Source organism: Theobroma cacao, chromosome 6, assembly GCF_000208745.1.
Source record: "Theobroma cacao cultivar B97-61/B2 chromosome 6, Criollo_cocoa_genome_V2, whole genome shotgun sequence".
NCBI classification, from domain to species: Eukaryota; Viridiplantae; Streptophyta; class Magnoliopsida; order Malvales; family Malvaceae; genus Theobroma; species Theobroma cacao.
In genome coordinates this window covers 20,500,849-20,523,692 of record NC_030855.1, presented here as the reverse complement: position 1 = coordinate 20,523,692, position 22,844 = coordinate 20,500,849, and the positions used below count along the sequence as shown (strand labels likewise).

Genomic DNA, 22,844 nt, shown 5'->3' with positions numbered 1-22,844 from the left:
AATAATTTTACAGAGCATCTTTAAAAGATAAAGAACACGAAAATGTTACTGTCGTAAAAATATTATAATTGATAATTGTGTATAGTATATAAATGACATAAAATAATATGTTATTGTCCTTCAACATTTACAAAAGTACTTATGTAATGACTTAAATCTAAGTATTACTGACTCAAGAATATGATATCATAATTCCACCTAATTAAATTCTTGATTTTTTTATCGAAATCACATATCATAATTAAAGCTCATTTTATAAGGCCAAGATCTCACCGATACTATATGAAAGTCCAAGCTCATGCTCCACTCCACAAGACCAAAATTTCACCAACGTAATATGGAAACCCAAGCACATGCTTTAATACTAATTGTAACGACTAAAATTCAGGTACAATTGGTTCAGTAACTTTTTAAGTTTAAATTATGTGACTTTCATTAGGTTAAGTTCAAGTTATTAGTAGTGAATACTTAAACCCAGTAGCGAAGTCAAGATTTTAGATTTGAGGGAGTGAAAATGAAAAATTTAATATTTGAGAGGACAAAATTATAAAATTTTTAAAAAATAAAAATAAAAATAAAAAAATTTAAAATAAAACAAAGAAAAAAATATAAATTATTAAAACTTTAAGAAGACAAATTTACTAGCCATCCTTCCTTCACCTCTACTTAAATCCTTATATAGATCACATCTAATGTGAAATATGATATTACAATATTACAATCATCATGATCATAATCAAAGCTCCTTTCACAAGATCAATATCTTTTATCAATCACCGAGTCAATAATTTTTTAAGTTTAAATAACGTGTTTTTAAAAAATTTAAGTTTAAATAATTTATATGTTAGATGAAGTAAAATTGATAATAATAATATATTTTGAATCCGATTATCAAATATTTACAGATGATTAAAAAAACATAACATCATAATTTTAAGCAATATGCTAATCAGATGTGAGGTATACACCAGATCCCACCCTTCCACCGATTCAACCCAATCATAACGACCATGTCCGACTCATAACTCGTCAAACCAATCATTACACCGCCGTAATTAAATTGAACAGCAAAACATAATAGAAAAGGAAGTTACTGTTGGCGGACTCCTATATTTTCTTCTATTATTACAATCGTATTGAAAAACTAAATTTTTAAAAACACCGCTATCTCGCATTTTTTTTTCTTTTAGAAACTAAAAAATATATATAGCTTCCTCCTTTTTTTTTTTTGTTGGTTACTTTGTGTGGTAGCAGTTTCCATTAGCTGTGCCTTTCTCCTCTGCTTCTCCTTCTCTTCTTCTCGATCTCTCTTTTCCTCTTTCCGACAAAAGACACCGTTTTCGCATATTAATACCACCGTTCTCATTTACTTTAATTTATTTTTTTTCGTTTTTCTTAGATTGTTTTTTTTTTTGTAGTTTTTCGTGATTTCTAGGTTGAATCACTGAATTGTGATTAGCTGTCTTTTTTTTTTCTTCCATTTTTCTGTGTTTTTATCTGTGTGTATATATAGATTGAATTTTGTAAAGTGAGAGAGGTTTTTCTTTTTCCACGGTTTTTCGGTGATCTGTGTTTTGAGTGAACCCGAGCTTTGAGGCTCGGGGAACTCGGGATCCGAAAAGCTAATGGCAGACGAGAATTGCAGTGATGCTGGAACCGACCCGAATCCTTGTTTTTTGCAGAAATTCAGACTCTACGAGACTCGCTCGGTATTTTTCCTTTTTACCTCTTATATACAAACGTATATACGTTTTATACATATATTCGCATGCTTGTATATACGTTTTTGTGTGTATACGGCTGTTGGTTTGAGGATTTTGACTTGTTAGTTTTGATCATTGAAGTTGCTTATATGTTTATCACGCTAAGTCTCTTCTCGATCTTTTTTCTTGTTTTCCTGGCTGTTTAATTTTGTGTGGCGGTTTTTTTTATCCATCTTTTCTTTTAGTCTTTTTTTTTGAGCATTTTTTTTTATGATTTTTAGCTTTAGCTTCGAAAGCTGCGCTCTGATTTGCTGTGTTTTCCCCCGTGGTTAGCTTGATATTGGAGTGATTTGAATTTTTTAATAAATCTCGAAATATTAAGAAATGGATGCATAATTTATTGTACATAAGAAATAACTTCGAAATCTTGATTTCATTCTTCTCTGAGGTTGACTCTGATTTTTTTGGCTTTTGAGTGTGTTTTGAACTGGGTTTAATCTGAAATATGCAGTTTAAATTCCGTAGTAAAAGTATTTTTTTGTTTGAGGAGTTTGATTTGTGCACAATTCTCTTTAACTGCAGTCATCTCCTATGAGGTGTAAGACTGTTTTTTATCCCATAAAGTCGGTTCATTACTCTTGAGTAGGCAGTGATTATTAATGGGCTTGGAAGCTACAAAACCGGTCATCTTGTGTGGTTTCATTATCAAGATATATAAGATGATATTGCCACATTTTAATGCTATCTATTTTCTGTTGCACCATGCCATTTAACTTGTTGCATCTTTTCACTCATCCATTTGTTTCTCATTTCTTTCAGATAATTCACTATACAACTTGCCATCTTTCAACTATATATATATGTATACATAGTTACTAGAATCTTTAATGCAGAAATAGTCCCTATCCTCAGAGCAAGTTCTACATTATCAGATATTTTTTCATTTTTTTCCTCTTTTTACTCTATGACGCTTATAAGAAGAGTAGAGCTGCTTTTGTGTTTATTTCTCTTTTCCCTTAACATTTCTTTAAGTAGATAGTTATACAATTAATGCAACATTTGTGTATTCCTTGTGTGCAACAGAATTTCTATATGATTGGAAGAGACAAGAACAGAGCTTTTTGGAGGCTATTAAAGATTGATCGATTAGACCCGTCTGAACTAACCATTCTTGAAGATTCTACAACATACTCAGAAATTGAATGCTGTGATCTGTTAAGACGGATACATGAAGGAAATAGGTCCACAGGTGGACTTAAATTTGTTACAGCTTGTTATGGAATTGTTGGTACGTAATATCTGTTAGGTTCTCCAACTTCCTCTCTCTGATGTTTTCAGTATAAGCTAATGATTTTCTCCCCATTAATTTAGGGTTTGTAAAATTTTTGGGACCTTATTACATGCTGCTGATCACGAAAAGAAGGAAGATTGGTGCAATTTGTGGCCATACTATCTATGCCATTACCAAGAGCGAGATGATTCCAATTCCAAATTCTCCTGTCCAGTCCAATGTGGCTTATTCTAAGGATGAAAAAAGGTCTTTTGTCAATTCTGCATGTAAATGTAATGTGTCCTTGGTACTTATAAGGAGACATATGAGATTAGCACTGTTAATATTCATTGTCCATTTGTATTTAGATGGAATTGTGTTATGTTGTGGTTATTTTATCTTCTTCTCAATTACTTATGTTCTCTGGGACAATAATTTGAGTTCTGGAGTTCTCTTTTAAAAGTAGACGAGTTCCATGGTGTGGAGGTAATCTCTGTACTATTTTTGTTGATACACCCTTCATGTTATATTGTTGACATGGGCTCAACGAACTTGAACTTATTTAAAGCTCTTTTCTGGTTAAATATCTTCCTTTTTTTTTTCCCCCTTTTTAATTAGTTTCATATTGAAACAATTAAGTCAGCTTCCAACATATTATGTGTGTGTGTATAAAATGTTTAATGTTGCATCTTCTTAGTTAATACCATTTTTAGAGGCTATTGCCAGTTCATTTCCTGCATATGCACAGGGGCAAACTTCATTGCTGTGATGTTAATATAACATGTTGAATGAGACAAGGTATCATCAGGGTTTCTGGGGGAAAATTACTTTCTCTTTTATTTCCTGGTTAAAATTTTTAGCTTAAGCGGTTGTTTCATTTCTATTTATTCTTTTTTCATTAAATAACTAAACACGAATTAACGTGGCTTGCCTTTTCTTTCTTTCTTCTTTTTCCTTGTTGACATAGATACAAGAAGCTCCTCTGCACAGTGGATCTTACAAAGGACTTCTTTTTCAGCTACTCATACAATGTTATGCATAGTCTTCAAAGAAATTTATGTAAGGATGAGACAGGACTGTTAAACTATGAAACAATGTTTGTCTGGAATGAGTTCTTAACTCAAGGAATCCGCAATAATCTCAAGAATACTCTGTGGACAGTTGCATTGGTATATGGCTTTTTCAAGCAGGTATGATATACTTTAGGCTTTTTCCTATTCATTAATTTCTGTGAAAAGTGATAACTGAAGTAAGGATTTGCAGGAATATGGCTAAGTTGAATTAGTTATATTATTTTATTTCTGTTTCCATATCTGGTTTAATTGTTTGAAATATGTTGCTTTAGAGGAATGTATATAAACCTGAACTTTATAACCCTTTTCAGCAATTGTGGAATTTTCTAGGCTTGGAGTAGCTGTGGAATTTGACGTGCCTCTGTTCTTTTTAAATTGTATTTTTATTTATTTAATCATCAAATTGGGGACCTACATCAAGTTTATAAATATAGAATTCCTTTTTCAATAATTCTTAAGAAGCCTGAATGACTTGTTTACAATGTGTTCTCTTATAACGTTTGCCACCTTAAAATGAAGTAACTAAAGCAGTTAGATAATGCAGGTTTGCAATTTTGAAACGTTTGCTGAACACGTTAGCTTGTTGCCTCTCTTTGATGCATGGTTTTAAAGTTTGTATCTAATGTTTGTTGTTTCCTGCTTTGGTATCCAGGTCAAACTTTCTGTGTCAGGCAAGGACTTTAAGTTAACTCTTATTGCAAGACGTTCTCGACATTATGCTGGGACAAGGTTTAGATGCTTTACAAGCTACTGATTGAATTGTCGGCTGGATTAGTTATATAATTGGAACCGCTGTGAACCATTTCATTTGGCCCACAATTCATTAGGAAAATTAGCTTTGTGCTAGTTTCCACTGTCAATTGCTTAGTGATCTCACCTTTTTGTGTCAAATTTTATTAGAAGACATAGTTGTTCGTTGTACTTAGCTCTTAATTATCTGGCTAATGATAGTTTTGATCTGTATTCTGTATGCATTATCTTGACGCACAATAAACGAGTTCTGCTTATGAATTGAGGAAGTAATATGAACTTCAATAGCTGTAGATAAAATGAAGTTTTGTTTGCTTAATTTTGAGTTCTAGTTTTGTCACTGGTCCTGTAATATTGTGGATAATTTTTTTTACCTACTTTTGTTGCTGGTCTGGATTCTGACATGATTGTCACTTTGTTTATTTCTCTTCTACTGCATAGATATTTAAAACGTGGTGTGAATGAGAAAGGTAGAGTAGCAAATGATGTTGAGACAGAACAGATTGTGTTTGAAGATGTTCCTGAAGGATGCCCCACACAAATAAGTTCTGTTGTCCAGAATAGAGGATCTATCCCACTTTTCTGGTCCCAGGAAACTTCACGCTTGAATTTGAAACCTGACATCATATGTATGAATTCTTTCTTGTTGAATAAGCACACTGAGAGGCATATATCATTAGTTCTACATGGAAACTACTGTAGATTTTCCTAATTTCACTTTTTGTTTCCAGTATCAAAGAAGGATCCGAATTATGAGGCCACAAGACTACATTTTGAAAATCTTGTAAGGAGATATGGAAATCCAATAATCATATTGAATTTGATAAAGGTAGGCCTTTTGCTGATTATTTGTCAATTTCCATAAACTTCATGATGTTTTTTTATCTGCAATGATTTCCTGATTTGTTCTGCTTTCCATTCTGGTGATCAAAAGAGGTGTGAGAAGAAACCTCGGGAAACTATTCTCCGTGCAGAGTTTGCAAATGCTATCAGATTTCTCAATAAAAGTTTAACGAAGGAGAATCGTCTGAGGTTCCTTCATTGGGACCTGAACAGACATTCCAGAAAGTACTTCTATGCCCCCATGCTTATGTAATATCTTGCTTATCAATCTTTTAAAGGATGGTTGACTTAATAGAGCTTGATCATTTTCTGCAGAGCTACAAGTGTGTTGGCGCTTCTAGGCAGAGTGGCTGACTATGCATTAAACTTAACAGGCATCTTTTACTGTCAAGTAACACCAAATTTTAGACGGGAGGGGTTGTTGAATTTATCTTGCTTGGTGTAGGTTTCGCTTATGAAGTTGATAATATTTTCATGATGCTGTAGTTATTTGTCTGTTTTTTTTTACTTTCTTATAAGTTACAAATATCTAAATATAAATTTTTTTTTGCTACTACTTATTTGATCAAAGAATACCTGTTTGCTTTGCCCTTTCTATCTTGTATTATCTCAATCTGTAACATGCTAGAATGCATACCATTTGTGCACATGTAATCTATACTGCTATTTATGCTCTCTTGCATTTGCCTTTTCCTTGAAAAACATAGTGTTTTAGGTTGCTCATAATTTAGTTTTTTTGTTGATTTGGTTTGCTGATGCTTTTGCTGATTATTCATGTCTACTTATGCTACATGCGTGCAAATCTATTGCAGGCAAAATGATGAGTGCTCTCAGATTCTTTCTGACATAAGTAATGATGTTGAGAAGTTGGAAACGGATGTTGTTAATGATAAGCAGAATTCTAGTGATATAAAACCACCAGTGTTTCAAAATGGAGTCCTTAGAACCAACTGCATTGACTGTCTAGATCGCACTAATGTTGCCCAATATGCCTATGGGTTGATGGCTCTTGGACGCCAGCTCCATGCTATGGGCTTCACAGAATCCCAAACAATTGATCAAAATAGTCCTTTGGCCGACGATTTAATGGGAGTTTATGAAACAATGGGTGACACACTTGCTTTACAGTATGGTGGCTCTGCAGCACACAACAAGGTAATCCTTCTTAGAGATTTGAGGGGCTTTTGTAACTTCCCAAAAGAATTTGATGAGAATGAAAACAGTATTTGTTTTCAAATTTCATACCTGTTTCCAGCTATGGCTATCAAATTCGTTTATAGGGTTGTAAGATGGCAGAGTAATCCTTGAAACCTTGTGGTAGGAACATGGAGGTTGCTGGCCCAGTATAGTGACAACAGAGCTTACTAGTTGGGCTTCCATGCAGCCATAAATCATTATCTGCTTTTTCTTGTACTGAAACCCTTAAAAGTATTAAATCTGGAGTACATTTTATCATTCTGCATCGGTCATGTTCAACAGATATTTTGTCAAAGGAGAGGCCAATGGAAAGCAGCAACTCAGTCCCAGGAGTTCTTTAGAACCTTGCAACGTTATTATAGCAATGCATACATGGATGCAGTGAAGCAAAGTGCCATTAATTTGTAAGATAAATGAGCCTCATTGTTCACATACATTTAGAAAATGCTTGCAGTGTTGTGCAAATTGCATTTCTTGATATATGATAATTAGTGCATAAGGATGGTGATGGATAACACTCCTAGAATTTGGCATGATACCATGCAGGTTCTTGGGTCACTTTCAGCCACAACAGGGTAAACCAGCACTGTGGGAGTTGGATTCAGACCAACACTATAGCGTCGGAAGGCATGGGCCAAATCATTTTAACGAGAATGATAGGTATATTGAGTCTCTAATAAGCAGATGTTTGTGAGATTATACATTGCAAGAAAATCTGGTTCTAGATCAATATGCAGATGTTTAGCAATATTCTGTGTTTCTATATACAATGTTATGTTTGTAAATCTGATAAATTTTAGGATTGTATCACAATATATATATGTTCCAATGATTGTTTTGAAAACTACAGAATTTTTGGATTGTAAATAATCAGGAAGGGAGTGCTGCTTTCAAATAGTAATGTTGATATTCATTCATCTGTTTGTTATAGGATAGTTAATATGTTGTTGAGCTGTCGTTTTGTGATCTCAGTTTAATACGGTAAATCTATACTTTCTTGCAAAAAACTAATGAGTTTACTTTCAAATATTTGTAGGTCACTTTTTAAAAGATCACTATCTGATGGCAACATTCTTTGTGGAACTGACTCTCCCTTGGCTGCTTCAAATGTCGGACACCATCAGCCTTTGTCTGAAAACACAGGAGCTACCCATGGTCTTTCAGGGTCCACTCCAGAGATGCCAACCTGTGAAATTTCTTATTCCAGGTGTGTTCAAACCTTTTTTTTTCCAAGTTTATTAACTTAATGGTTGATACTCTTGATTTAAAATTACTGTTGAGATTGTAGTTCTTGCTAGGGATTTATAGCATGGTTCCATCCTATAGGTGCTAACATGCTTAAATTTTTGGAATCTGTTGCTGGTAGTACCAAGGAACTACGATTAACAAGCACCTTCATTAAATTGATTTTAAACTGATTCAAAGACTTCATCTGCTGTCCCACTGACTTAATTTTGGCTGGTTTTCTAGGTTTACTCCAAGAATGTCTTGCAGGCAGCTTTTCGGAGATGTGGAAAAGGACCATTTTCTTGAAAGTAATCGCATATGTTATGATGAAAATGGAGATGAATGTAATTGCACCAATTTTGATATGGACTGGCTTTCTTCATCAGGAAATTCATGTGATGATGATATATATGACAGGTAGTTAAAGTCATCTTCATTAAGGTTACCTTAGAAAAGCAGAAGATTTTCCAGATAATGTTTTTCTCTGAAACCAATGATCATTGTGCCAACTACCAATTGTGTGTGCTTCTTCCCATTCTCAACTAGTACCATCACCACAAATATTAATTTGAGCAGAGCTGTCAACTTCTTGCTTTTTGGTGATAAACTTTTCATTCACTTACTTTTAGGTCCTCATTCTGCTTCTACATTTATAGAAAAATTGCAGTTGAACTTTTGAATAAACACAAAATTTATACCAATTGTGTTAACAAATGAGGACAAAAAACAATAATTATTTTTCCATCTCTATCTTAGATGGAAGATCATTTTTAAACAACGAAATATTCTCCTGGTATAAGCTTTCCATACCAGAATGAACTGCCCACAACCCTTTGGCACAACATCTCCCTTCTGGACTTAAAACAGAATGAAATTGAACAGAGTAAAGATGGAAAATGGAATTGAAGTTGGAAATTTTTGTAATGATGTGAGTAAAATAATGTTGATTGTCGTGAAACAATAACTTCCTTAGTGTTTGCAGGGAACTTATGTCTCTGTATGCTTGCTGTCTGAAACTTTTTTTAGAATTTAACCGTAGATGCAAGAACTGCAATTCTGAGTTTTGACAGCTGAAATCTCATACATATGTATTTTTTCTTTTTCAGGTCTACCACGGGCCTATCATCTGAAAATATTGGTGCTGAACTAAAAATTGATATGACCACATCTCCGAGTGAGTCAGGGTCTAGTATAAAGGTTAGTACTTTGTGGTGTTATTGTTGATTAATGACAGTCTCTGAAATCAACTAAAGTATTGACTCGTTTGAATTATGTCTGAGAGAGGTCCATAATACTTCCTTTACATATATATATATTCCAAAACTCCCCCCTTCCCCCTTCCAACCAAAAAAGAAGAAGATCCTTTCCTTGAATCTACACACGTCTGCTGGGTGGTATATTTTAGTTAATATTTAATTGTTAACTAGGGCTAGTGTTGCTAATGTTTGAGTTGTATCTTTATCCGTTTGATTTTCGTGTGCCATTGGTTGAAAGCAATCCACTGTTTTCTGGTTTGTTTGTTTGTTTAGGGAGGGGACCGAACAGCATCTGACCTCACTTGTGATGGTATTCTGGATGAGTTTTCTGAGAGCTTTGTGAATTGGGTAACTCATGGAGATATGCTTATTCCGTTACAGTTTACTTCAAAGTAGTGCCATGAATAACATTAGTTACAAGTTACAAGCACAACCAAATTGAACCCATCCGAAGGATGTGAGTTCATTTACAAAAAATAATGATGAGATTGGCTGAGAGAGAAGAGTTGCGGCTTGTGCTGAGGAAAAAGTAAGTTTGAGCTTGTGTAATACTGACAGCATTTGCCTACTCATGAAATCCTTGGGAGGGAATGTCATAGAGGAAGCAGAAGGGTACATAGCTAATTTCATTTTGGAGCTCTGACCACCTCAATCTGCAAAGATTCTAAACAACAATAGGTTTCAACTCCTGTAAATAAATATTCTATAAAATCGATGATGCCCTGGGAGTTTGACATTATTGGCAATGCTTGTATTTCCTTCTCATGGTAACATTTTAGCATAATATCCCATAATGTGCTAGATTTCAGATTTTTAAGGGAGACAGAAAATCAGCTTATCAGATTGATAAGGTAGCCCTGGTGGGTAGTTTCGAGGCAATTTTTTCCTCCCGATATAGTGAATCGGTTGTGTGAGCACCGAGGACTAATCTTGGCTTGAATTAGAAACTTCAAAAGGTGAGACTTGAGAGAGAAGCCTTTTTCCATGTATCACTCGTATAAATTGAACAAAACTTATTTACCGTAGACTATCTAACTTTCTTTGATCATTCTTTCATTGGATTTATTTAGGAAGACAGTAGGTTACAAAGTCCGGTTTAACTGATACCACAGCACAAAAACGCTTGACAGGAACAAACATCCTAACTGCATGCTTAAAGGACTATACACTATGATCAAAATTGGTGATAACAAATCTACTCCAGAGTTTAATGGAGGCAACAATATCTTCCGCAAAAGGAGTTAATAGAGAAATATTATTGCAGTTGGAAGAAATCAAAAAGCATTTGTAACTTTCGGATAGCAAGTCATTGCCGCATATAACAAAATAATTCACCACTTACGATACCACCACAAATAACAAAATCTCTAAGCCCTTCATGTCTAGAAAACTATAACTAAACTGTGCCAAAAACACATTTCCATCATAATGATAGATGTTCAAAATAACTCGTTTTAAAAAGCAAAACATTGGTCAAAATGAAAATCTCAATCCCAGCCAGTGGGAGCAGGAGCAGGAGCAGGAGCAGGTGCAGGAGCACTCTCGTCGATGCCAGGTGCGGGGATTTGTGGTGGAGGAATTGCAGCATCCCAACCATCCGTGGGAGGAACTGCATTTGAAATTTTAAGGTAGATTAGGCAAAGGAAACAGTCAGCAACATTTAAACCAAGGCACCATAATATAACATTTCTTACCTTGATCACTCCAGTTGACAGCAGGAACACCAGAAATAGGAGGCTGAACCACATCAGTAGACCACTGTTCACCTATTTGTGCAGGCCATTGCTCACTTCCTAAGGCAGCCATTCCATACTCTGGAGCAGGGAGTGCATAATCAGGTCCAGCAGCTTCCTCCTCTTCCTGCTGTTTAGCTTCCTCAGGCTCCCTGTAGAAAAACAGATCCACCTGCATACAATGTCAAGTATGAGAACATGCAAGCAGAAAACATCCAACTCATATCAGCAACATGATGGTGTTTCTCTTTTACCATCACATCCCACTTCTGTCCAGGAGCAATTGTACCACGCATCTGGAGAACCATCCTTGCTAACAGCCAGAAAAGACAGCCAATGCTGTGCTTTCCCTTGTTATTAGCAGGAATACCAATGTCAACATATCGCATTGGTGAATCAGTATCACAGAAAGCAATGGTTGGAATGTTTCCAAGAGCTGCTTCCTTGATAGGCTGCAGATAATATACTCAAATGTTAGCTCATCCAAAACCATTAGTACAGAAAGTTAAATTAAGTCACCGCAGATTGAAACTCGACAAAACTCAACTCAACACTAAAGAACAAATTACCTGGTGGTCAGTCCTAGGATCTGTAAGGATAAGAAGGCGAGGCTCACTGAAAGATGTCTGAAGCTGGTTAGTAAATGTACCAGGAGTGTGCCTTCCAGCAATTGCATGAGCACCAGTGTGCTGTGCAAACTTCAGTACAGCTCTCTGACCATAGGGCCTAGCAGATTGGACAATGATGTCCTGGGGGTTCTCTATAGCAACAATTACACGAGCTGCAAGCTGAAGCTTCTCCCAGGTCTTGCCAAGGTTGATGATGTATATTCCTAAAGAGCAAAAAAGGAGAATTCAGTCATTAATTAAAAGCACTAATGAACACATGTTACTATGTAGCTTATAGTTATTCGACTAGGATTATACTAAACTTATAATCAATTGCATAGACTAATCCTTCTCTAAAGGATGAAGGCAGATTATTATAAACTCAACTGGTAACTTAACGGAAGCAATCAATCGCCATAAATACATAGCTAAAAAGAACCCAGCATACAATTAGCGAAAAGCCATTTGTATAAGCAACCCCCAAATTGGCTACACACAAGCCAATTAAAAGTTTAATTACGATAAATGAGGCAAGCTAATTTCTATTTAATAACCTAACACAAACATGTGAACATAAATACAAACAGATTCTTCCAATGTAATATTTTGACAAATAAAATGAGAAAAAAACACTAAAATCAAAGCCTTCAACAGATCCTAGATCTTCTAAAACTACAAGCTTCCTAATCAAATAAAACAAAGAAAGAGAAAACTTTACAAATACAGTCCTGAAAAAGAAAACAACCCAAATCTCAAAACACAAAACATGTGCCAAAAAAGAGAAACTTTCAGCTTCAGCAGCGAAAACCCAGGAACTCAAACAAGTGACAATTTAAGTTAAAAAAAAAAACCAGATAATGAACCCAACATCGAAATAGATATAGGAATAGAATGGATATAGCTACAAAAAAATAATAATAATTACCGTCATTGCGGCGCTTGAACACATAACGCTCCATTTGGTAATCACAGTTCTTGGTACCGAGATGAACCTCGGCAGCCAACATCATCTGGATGTCGGCTTCTTTAGGAGAAAGCTGCCTTGCACCTGCTGGGGCTGTCGTCGTCGCCATGCTTTGTTTTCTTCTTACCTGCTAAACCCTAAGAGAAAGGGATTGGGTTTTCGCAGAGGAGAGTATAAAGATGAAAAGCAAATGAGGCTCTGGTGAGAGGGTCGAAGTGAGATTTCGAGATGTTTATAAAGTAGGGTTTCGAAGGGTGAGGGAAACCCTAGTTGTTGTAAAATGACAGGAATAGTCTTGCTGTTTCTTCCTATTTTCCATTATCCCCCTTTTGGAGTTATAAAATGGGCCAATTTTGTGGGGCGAAATAGTGGCCCAGATTAAACTTGAGTTAGATTGTATAATAATAGGACTAAGGCCCGATAATTATTATTTGTCATATTTTCAGAAAAAGCCAAAAAGTTATACGGAATTGAAAAACAACCCCAAACCCTCCATTGCATCATTTGGCCTCTGCCTCCATTAAACCTCTCTGTATTAAACCCTAAACNTACTTAACCTAAACCCCCCCCCCCTACCCCCCCTCCTCTCTCTCTCTCTCTCTCTGCGCTTGCAGGGGATAATGCGAAAATGTCAAATTCAACAACTCCACAAGACGTAGAGCTTCTGAAATCCGATATTGCTTCATTTGCTTCCTCTCTCGGCTTCTCCACCCATGCTGCCCTTCCTTACTCGGGCTTCAACGATGTCGATTTTCGCAAAACGGGTCCCCTTAAACGTCCAAAGCCCCCCAGAACCCCAAACATTAAGAACCAAAGTTCACAACCTGAGAAGAAACCCAACAATACCCAAATCCCAAAAACTGATAGCACCAGAAACAACCAAAGACCGAAGCCCAAGCCTCCAGTTTTGTCATTGGAAGACACCAATAAGAATAATAGGTTTTTAAAAGAACATGATAAGTTTAAGAATTTGCCAGCTTTGCCTTTGGTGAAACCGAGCGCTTTGAGTGCATGGTACGAGGATGAGTTGGAGTTGGAGAAGAAAGTGCTTGGAGGAGAAGGGAAGGGTAAGAAGGCTGTGGAAGTTAGAAACGTGGAGGAGTGGAAGAGACTGGTGGAGAAAAAAAGGGAACTTGGGGAGAGATTGATGTGGCAATACACGAAAGATTATGAGTTATCAAAAGGGAAGTCTGGGGATATGAAGATGGTAATGGCCAGTCAGAGATCAGGGACGGCTGCTGATAAGGTTTCTGCCTTTTCGTTCATGGTTGCGGATAATCCTGTTGCCAATTTGAAGTCGCTTGATGGGCTTTTGGGTATTTTTCATTTTCTACTTTTTGCTTTGTTTCGTATTTGTGCATTTGGTTTCCCTAGTTTATGGTTTCAATGCATTTTATTTATGTTTGTGGTGTTTGATTCATTACTGAATTTATGCTCATTTGATGAACTTTTGGTCGTGTTTGCCTGCAAAATTTAAGAGAGTGCTTATGCTTTTTTTGGCTTCTAAATTTATATTTATTACTTAAGCTTTTGATGAGTGTGCTTGCCACTATGTATTTCATTTATGGCTATGGGTTTAGTTCTACATGCTGAATTTTGCACGTTTAATGCTCTTTTCATGGAGTTTCTTTGAATAATGTACCAAGTACAAAAGTGTTCTTTCTCTACATCAAGATTATGGTATGCATTAGATTTACTGGCCTCGGATATTTGCCCTATTTGCTAAACTGCTGTTGTTCAAATGGAATTCTCTGTTGCAGGGTTAGTGACATCAAAAGTAGGAAAGCGCTATGCATTTACGGGATTTGAAGCATTAAAAGAACTTTTTATTTCAAAGTTAGTTCTCTCTCTCTCTCTCTCTCTATCTATCTATCTACCTAACTGCCTTCCTTACTGCTTGAGTTCCTTCTCAACCCCCACAAGCATGTAGTACCTATGCTACTTTGGGATACTAGTGAAAAATTATGGGTGAATAGTAAGGTAGGAGGCATAAGAGCTTTCATGTGTTGAGATGTGCACAAGATTGGTGACTCTTGTCTATAGTTGCTATTCTTTAATACTCTTTCAAGCTATTTAATGACATTACAGACATGAATCCGGGCTATGCACTTGTACAACATATCTAGATTTTAGGAGGTCATTGTAGATTTTCTAAAATCCAAGGTGGGAACTGTATTTTGACATAGTCTGGAGATGGTTTTTGTAATTTTCATGACTTTTCCTATTTACTAGTTGCATGCTTCAATTTTTTCAGGTTATTGCCTGATCGAAAGCTGAAAACACTTCTACAGCATCCTGTTAATGAGCTTCCAGAGACTAAAGATGGTCATTCCCTTCTACTTTTCTGGTATTGGGAGGATTGCTTGAAGCAAAGGTATAACTGTTTTTTAGGATGGTACTTGAAACCCAGAATACATTAATTTAGATGTGTGTATGGTTTATGATTTCTATAAGTTGGCTTCGTATAACTTTGGCTGGTCATGCAAGCATTAGTTGATTAGGATTTTGTTTTGGCATGTTTGCAGTTTATCTTTTTTTGTAATGAACTGAATATGTAAAAAAGAAACTTAGTGCTCTTTTATGTATGATCTGTCTTATGGGATGGGCACGTTTTTGGATTAAGTGATGCCGAGTATGTCTCATTTGTTGCCTATTGGTGATAATTGAAGGGGAAGACATTTATCTGGAGATTAGATTTAAGTTTTTCTTATATATATGGTTTTCAAAACAGCTCATCTTAAAGCAAATTTTGTGTATTACTAATTGCTTTTTGCTCTTTTTTGTAAAGTAAAGGATACATCTTTGATCTATTGTTAAGCATCTCATTGCAAGTATTAAAGGATCTAGATGTTAAAATCAGAAACTGCTACTGCAACTGCAATATGAAGTTTGAAATTGTTTAGGCTTCTATTTGCCTTTAATAAGAGCATTTTTCTGGCTATTGTCAGAATGAGGTAACGTGTTGTTGATCAGAGGAGAGAACTGCATCCTTTTAAGCAGAGGATACTAGTTTCTATTTTACTTAATTAAGCTGCCTAAATTTCCTTTATATACATATCCCTCATGCCAATTTCAACTGAAATTGATGATATACTTCAGTCTAAGAAATTCACATCTTACACATATTGAACACCTTTTTCAGGTATGAACGTTTTGTTATTGCAGTTGAGGAGGCATCAAGAGATATGTTACCTGCTCTGAAAGACAAGGCACTGAAGGTTAGTCCTCTATCTTACCTGTTGTGGATGATCAACTAAAACATGTTTTCCTGTTTATAAATCATGCATTCATCAAAGCTTTTTGACCTTTCACTGAAAGCTTTGGAATTCCAATTTACATGGTTGTTTATGCTGACTGGATGCAGTAAATAGGAAGTGCATCTGATTTAACTTAGTTGGATTCAAAATAGATCATAGATGAGTCAAGAGCATGTTGCTTTGAATTGTGCAAGGTCAAGGTTTAAGTTGTAGGATTGTAGTCAAATTTTGCCTAATATGAGTATTTACAAAAGCTTAGCTTGTTCTCTGTCCGTTATTGTTTCAATTAGGTGATGCTATATATGTCTAAACTTTTTTTACGTTTTACAGACCATGTATGTACTGCTAAAGAGCAAATCAGAGCAAGAACGCAAGCTGCTATCTTCGCTAGTTAACAAAGTAAGTTGATATTGAATTAGTTGAACACTATTTTTTTTCTCTGTTGAAGCCATATACATTGCAACATCTTTTCAGGCTGTTTTATTTTTGTTTCTTAATATTTTGGTTATCTACAGCTTGGGGATCCTCAAAATAAGGGGGCATCAAATGCTGATTTTTATTTATCAAACCTTCTCTCTGATCACCCTAATATGAAGGTACAATTTCTCATTCTTGCTCTCTATAGTCACTTGTTGGGGTGTTTGGATGTTGCATGATGCACTCTAAGTCATAAGGTGAGGGTTTTGCTTTGAAGTAGGATATATTTCAAACTAGCTAAATTTATAGTTTAGGATCATTGGTATGCAAGAGTAATTGCGTCTTCCCTTGGCTATGGAAGGTGATGGTAGACATAATTGTTGGACCAAAAATATAAAACTGTTGAAAAGAATGTACAAGTATAATCAATGGTGTTATCTGTATATCTTATTGAAAGAACAATTTTCAGGCCATTTGCGTGGTAATTAGGCATTCTTTCACATGTTGGTGATAAATATAGCATTATATCTATGCTGAGAACATTTTTTTTTGGCAGGCTGTGGTTATTGACGAAGTGGATACTTTTCTTTTTCGGCCTCATTTAGGACTACGAGCAAAGTACCATGCTGTATGTTCATCCTGTTCTTGTGCTAAAATGATATTAGAAAACTTGTAACATACAGTCTTTTCTACCAGTGTAGCATCATTTGGTTTTCCTATCAGTAATAATAAATCATAAAAATTTGAGAGTGAAGTGCCTAATTGTGGTAATGCTATTTAGTGGATTGTTTATATGTTATTATTGAGTCATCCAGATTAGGGAGAATATTTCATCTCTCTTCTTAAAACCATAGCAGGATCTTAAGAAATTACAGAGCACATTCCTCACCATAGTAGGGCCCACCTTACTTGCAGTACGGTCTGGGACAAACAAATATTTTTCTTTGATTTGACTTGCTGTGTCAATTTATTTGGAATTGCTTGTGAGAATTACAAGTTTGTCTCTGTATTACATATATTGTTTTGTTTACCAATATAATATTATCAGTGTGAGCTGGCTGCATTCTTATGTATATGATTGGACTGTTGATGTCTGTGTCTTATTTTTAAGTTCTGTCAGAGTCGCTGTTTTGAACTCAATCACTCAAACTTGTGATGTGATTCATTTTTTTTTTTTTAAGTTCTGTCAGAGTCACTGTTTTGAGCTCAATCACTCTAACTTGTGATATGATTCATTTTATTGATTGATTTTACCTGTGAGCTTCCTGATATGCCCTTTGTCATATACAGATCAATTTTTTGAGCCAAATTCGTTTGAGCCAAAAAGGAGATGGACCAAAGGTGGCAAAACGTTTGATAGATGTATACTTTGCACTTTTTAAGGTACGCGCTGGTTTCTATTTAATTTACATGATTTAGTTTGTATGGCTGCATCCAGTGTCTTCCTTGATGTAACTAACAACATGCATGAAATATTAGCCTTTTTTTTTTTAGGCATGTGGTTCTCTTATTAATATGTTTTGCTATCCTCCTGATTAGTGAAATTGTGAAAAGAATAGATTAGATTTTATATTGAAAAATTTCAGGTGCTGATTACCGAGGCAGGTAGAAGTGAGCAGCTGGATAACAAAAGCAAGAAAGCAGTAAAAATTTCTCCTAGTTCTAGGGAGAACAAACTAAAAGGTAGTGGAGAATCTCATGTTGAATTGGATTCAAGACTTCTGTCAGTTCTCCTAACGGTCAGTAGTGTCTGTTTGAAAGTTACTATGCATAATTTTAAAAAAGATTTCAACATTTTCCAACTTCCACAACTTCTCCTTGTGCATATCCACAGGGAATTAATAGAGCATTTCCTTATGTTTCAAGCAATGAAGCTGATGACATAATTGATATGCAAACACCAATGCTCTTCCAACTGGTATGCTACAAAACTTGGCACTTCTTTATTATTATTAGACAGCCAGAACATTTGGTTGATAGATGTTGTGTTTCTAGTCATTGTTGAGCATTACCATAATCATGGATCTCGTATGCTAAGATGGACATTAATTTTGCAGGTTCATTCCAAAAATTTCAATGTAGGCATTCAAGCATTAATGCTTCTTGATAAAATCTCATCTAAGAATCAGGTTGTCAGTGATCGATTTTACAGGGCCTTGTACTCAAAACTCTTACTTCCTGCTTCTATGAATTCCTCTAAGGCAAGTGAAGTTGAGTTTGGTTAATTTTTGTTTCAATGCTATATGGTTGTGATCTGGTGCACATTGTTTGGCATCCGGGCTAGTTATTGACTTTGTAATTATTTGGAACATGAATGTTAATTTTGTTTCTGATTATTATTTCTTCAAGTAGCATTAATATTCAGTTTATAGTTTATTAGCATAGAGGTGCTTTTGTGGATTCTATTATCTAAATGTTTTCTTCACATTTACATGGATATTTTTTCAGGCAGAAATGTTTATTGGACTTCTTCTGAGAGCCATGAAATGTGATGTCAATTTGAAGCGTGTGTCTGCCTTTTCGAAACGTGTATTGCAGGTAAGTGATGCACTCCCTTTTCTCTTTGCTTGCTCCTTTTATTTGTTGATGCTTAAAAGCATAAGGATGACTGTTCACGTACAATCCATTTTATTAAATTTTTTTTATGGTGCATGAATGAATGTTGTGTAGGCATTTCTGCAAATATAATCATTTTCTTTTTTGCCTTGTTGGCTACAATTGGCATAATTGATTTTTGTAATTTTTAGTTTTATTCCCAGATTGCCTGTGTCTTTTCTGGTTGCCACTAAATGAGGCAGGATACATAGTTACAGAACAGGACAGCATTTATTTTTGCACCATTTTAGATCTTTGTCCAGTTTGTTGGATGTTAGTTTTTGAGTTTGTATAACACGTATTCTATGACAGAACTGGGTGTTGTCTGATTTGTAGAGCCTTCAGAGTGTATACATCTACGAATTTAACAATTTGAATATTGCCAGGTTGCACTTCAACAACCACCCCAATATGCTTGTGGTTGCCTTTTTCTTATCTCAGAAGTTCTCAAAGCAAGGCCACAGTTATGGTAGGGCTGGTTTCAGTTAGATGTGCCATGCACCAAATTGTATTCTTTGTATTGAAGTTTCTCTCCTCCAAGCTAAAAGATTTTCCATTGTTCAGGAATATGGTGCTCCAGAATGAGTCAGTTGATGAAGATCTTGAACATTTTGAAGATATTGTAGAGGAAACTGACACTGGACCTACCTGTGCATCAAAGAAAGAAGAAAATAGTGCTGATGTTCATGGTGGTGAAGGTGCCAACTCTGATAGTAATTGTTCAGAAGATGAAGATGTCTTGCCAACCAATTATTCTGATGATGATGGTTCTGATGATGCGGATGAGTTGTTTATAAGAGAGAGTCCAAATGATCCTCAGAAACCCAAAATGATATCTAATCAAAAAGTGCTAAAACCTCAAGTATCCTCTACTCAGTCTTTCTTGCCTGGAGGATACAATCCAAGGCACAGGGAACCTTCTTACAGGTATGTTTCCTGTCATCGTTTTCTAACTTCTGGTGTTCTATACAGTTGCACTGCTTATATCTGAGTATGTGTGACTGACTAATTGGTCCTCATATAAATTGACATCATTATCCATACTGATATAAGAGAGTAAGAGGTTTTTTGTGAATCAAGGCAGAGAGCAGCTGCAAAACAATTTTATGGTCTATGGCTTTTTCCGTTTAAATTTTTCATTATATCAATTGGTCCAGGAATTTTACCTTTGACTTACCTTTTTCTCTTCTTGGGTTTTCAGCAATGATTTTGTTCTTTCTGTGACTTTGTGTATATCAATGTCTCAACAGCGATGCAGATCGTGCAAGCTGGTGGGAGCTGATGGTACTTTCAACACATGTTCACCCCTCAGTTGCCACCATGGCTGCGACTCTTCTTTCTGGGGCCAATATCGTTTACAATGGAAATCCATTGAATGACCTATCACTTACCGCTTTTCTAGACAAGTTTATGGAGAAGAAACCAAAAGCAAGCTCATGGCATGGTGGATCCCAAATTGAACCTGCCAAGAAGGTTAGCTTAAACTTTTCATTCAAAGACCTTTTGCTTTGAGGCTTTAGTCAGTATGTGGAACTTTCTGGTTTCTGTTCCATGCTATTGATTGATTAATTGAATTACCTCTATGGTGGAAGTGCGCAGCTGCCAATAACTTAAAAAAACTGCTGACTTATTTTTTCTGTTTTTTCAGCTTGATATGAGCAACCATTTGATTGGACAAGAGATTTTGTCATTAGCTGAAACAGATGTTCCCCCAGAAGATCTTGTCTTTCACAAATTTTATATGAATAAAATGAATTCCTCAAAGAAACCAAAGAAGAAGAAGAAGAAGAAGAAGAAAGGCGCAGAGGAAGAAGCTGCTGAAGAATTGTTTGATGTGGGTGGCGATGACGTGGATGATGATTATGTTGATGGTGGTGATGAAAGTGACAACGAAGAGATTGAGAATATGTTGGACTCGGCCAATCCTTCTCTAGATGCAGACGGGGACTTTGATTATGATGATCTAGACCAAGTTGCCAATGAAGATGATGATGATTTGATTGGTGATGCCAGTGATGCAGAGATGGACATAACCTCAGATGATGCTAATGGAGAAGATTTTGTTGCCGCTGGCGGCGATGGTAGGATTGATGATGATGCCATTGATATTGGAAATGCAGATGATGTTAGCGATGGTGACGATGAGTTTAATCCAAGAAAAAGGAAACGAAAGTCTGGGAAAAAGACTTTGGCATCTCCCTTTGCAAGTTTGGAAGACTATGAGCATTTGCTGAATGAGGATGGTCACACTGATAAAGAATCTACAAAAAAGAAAAAGCCCAGGCGAGGAAAAAGGAAGTCATCTAAGTGAATCCTGCTTTGCCTGGCTTCTTCACAATCTCATGGTTTGTTTATGTGCCAGAGGACGACTCCGGTCGCTTATATGAAGGAATGAACAATGTTCCCAGCTAATTTTTAACCTCAGGTGTGAAGCTAGAGCTGGTAAGTGATTCCAGTATTTGCACAGGAATTGGCCCAAGTAAGAAAACTTAGTTTCTTATCTACTACATGCTAATATATTTTATTAGTTATCTTGTACACAAACATTATATGCTCGATAGAAATCTTGATGTCATTTTGACTAATTCTCAATCAAACAAAACCTGAAGGAGATGTTGCATTTTTCTTTTAATTCGGCTGTTTCACTAGCTAATTCTTAACTGATGAGATAGTCCAAACTATGCAAAATGCAGAATTGCAAACAGAAATACAGATGACATCTTGATACATCAAACAATAATTTAATTCCTCCAGTTTCCACAGTTGAGAAACTTCAAAAAAGCCCCCACCCCAAGACCAAGACTATCTACTCTCTAGTGTTGATTGGATGGAAGCAGTAAGAACTCAAAATTTTTGTTTCCCACATAACCAGGGCTCTCATTCGTACTTTCATGCTATGGCAACTTCAACTGTTTTAGGCTTTGGTGGCGGAGGAAGCTTCTCAACAACCACAGTCAAAACCCCGTTTTCACTTTTAGCTGTAATGGCCGACGCATTGGCATTCTCCGGCAATCGGATCTTCCTCATCCGCTTCTGGGGTGGCTTCCTCTCAAGCCTGATGTATTTACACCCTTCCTCTTCAACTTCCTCACGTTTCCTCTTCCCTCCACTTTTGATCACCAATGTATGCTCATTTTCAACAGTAACCTGAAACTCAAAGCAAGAATCAATGTTAGCAAAAATCTAAAATACCAAAATCAAAAACCTGAAGGCTCTTTTGGTGTTTTTCCTCATTGCCTGGATATCCGTCTTGGACAAGCCTGGAACATCTAAGAAGAAAATGAACTCCTTGGGTGTGTCCAAAATGTCGGCTGGTATGCTACTGAAGCCTGTGTTCTCGTTGTGTGTGTCCTGAGTCCGTGAAGAGAACATCAACTTTCCGATGTTTTCTGGGAAACTAAGCCAGTGGTTCATTGTGTCAGCAACTCGGCTCATTTTCAGACTGTAGTAACGGGTAATCTAAAGCTAAGAAATGCTAGGATCTTTGACGTTAATGACACAGTCTTGTCTGCTTGGCTATTGAAAAGCATTCTTGAGGGGAAAGAGAATATATAGAAAGCAGAAGAATAGAAAGTTGGGGAGTAAACAGGGACACAAGTTACGCGAACCATCTGGAAAAGCCTCAACTCTTTTGGAGTCTTCATGTCCTTACACGCGTCCTTGTTGGAGATATTGTGGAACCCTCGTATCCTTCGGTGGCTGTGACGTGGCGCTATGATGTTGCCACGTAACCTACTTTATATATATATATATATATATGTATTTGACCATTTTGCTCGATTTGATTTGGGTCATTTCATTGCCCATGTGTGGCCATGTCTTTCTTCGAGTAACCTACTTTGGGCTGCTGTCTTCTGTTCCTTAATAAAAATCCAAATTTGGGCTTAATTCTTGAGTCACCCACAAATCCAATGGGCCGACAAACTCACCGAAACGTTGTTTCCCATTGAA

At 36.1% G+C, this 22,844-nt stretch overlaps 4 protein-coding genes across 7 annotated transcripts; 2 read left to right on the top strand and 2 right to left on the bottom strand.

The window, feature by feature from the left end:
* Nucleotides 1,216-10,367, top strand: LOC18596290 (phosphoinositide phosphatase SAC2). Of its 3 annotated transcripts, none has more exons than XM_007024677.2 (16): nt 1,216-1,709; nt 2,787-2,991; nt 3,075-3,240; nt 3,941-4,163; nt 4,699-4,775; nt 5,238-5,425; nt 5,528-5,625; nt 5,731-5,864; nt 5,955-6,080; nt 6,452-6,794; nt 7,119-7,240; nt 7,383-7,496; nt 7,873-8,043; nt 8,307-8,480; nt 9,170-9,260; nt 9,593-10,367. In XM_007024677.2, the coding sequence occupies exons 1-16, from the start codon at nt 1,626-1,628 to the stop codon at nt 9,713-9,715; spliced, it is 2,439 nt and encodes an 812-aa protein (XP_007024739.2). In that variant the 5' UTR covers nt 1,216-1,625; the 3' UTR covers nt 9,716-10,367. The 3 variants fall into 3 exon arrangements, with proteins under 3 accessions (XP_007024739.2, XP_017978653.1, XP_017978652.1); XM_018123164.1 differs by having other exon boundaries at nt 1,458-1,709; nt 3,075-3,459; XM_018123163.1 differs by having other exon boundaries at nt 1,458-1,709; nt 3,075-3,771.
* On the bottom strand, nt 10,578-12,941 carry LOC18596289 (40S ribosomal protein SA). Its single transcript, XM_007024676.2, has 5 exons — nt 12,586-12,941; nt 11,622-11,884; nt 11,307-11,504; nt 11,014-11,224; nt 10,578-10,928 (listed from the first exon to the last, which is right to left on the bottom strand). Exons 1-5 carry the CDS (start codon nt 12,731-12,733, stop codon nt 10,807-10,809), a joined length of 942 nt encoding a protein of 313 aa, XP_007024738.2. The 5' UTR covers nt 12,734-12,941; the 3' UTR covers nt 10,578-10,806.
* LOC18596288 (CCAAT/enhancer-binding protein zeta) lies at nt 13,209-21,525 on the top strand. 2 transcript variants are annotated; one of them, XM_007024671.2, is made up of 16 exons: nt 13,209-13,940; nt 14,385-14,460; nt 14,879-14,998; nt 15,767-15,842; nt 16,212-16,280; nt 16,397-16,477; nt 16,855-16,926; nt 17,589-17,681; nt 17,885-18,037; nt 18,133-18,216; nt 18,356-18,499; nt 18,747-18,836; nt 19,280-19,362; nt 19,458-19,820; nt 20,144-20,366; nt 20,542-21,525. In XM_007024671.2, exons 1-16 carry the CDS (start codon nt 13,253-13,255, stop codon nt 21,202-21,204), a joined length of 3,078 nt encoding a protein of 1,025 aa, XP_007024733.2. In that variant the 5' UTR covers nt 13,209-13,252; the 3' UTR covers nt 21,205-21,525. The 2 variants fall into 2 exon arrangements, with proteins under 2 accessions (XP_007024733.2, XP_017979090.1); XM_018123601.1 differs by lacking the exon at nt 18,356-18,499 and having other exon boundaries at nt 20,542-21,204.
* On the bottom strand, nt 21,573-22,507 carry LOC18596287 (17.4 kDa class III heat shock protein). Its single transcript, XM_007024670.2, has 2 exons — nt 22,131-22,507; nt 21,573-22,040 (listed from the first exon to the last, which is right to left on the bottom strand). The coding sequence occupies exons 1-2, from the start codon at nt 22,326-22,328 to the stop codon at nt 21,783-21,785; spliced, it is 456 nt and encodes a 151-aa protein (XP_007024732.2). The 5' UTR covers nt 22,329-22,507; the 3' UTR covers nt 21,573-21,782.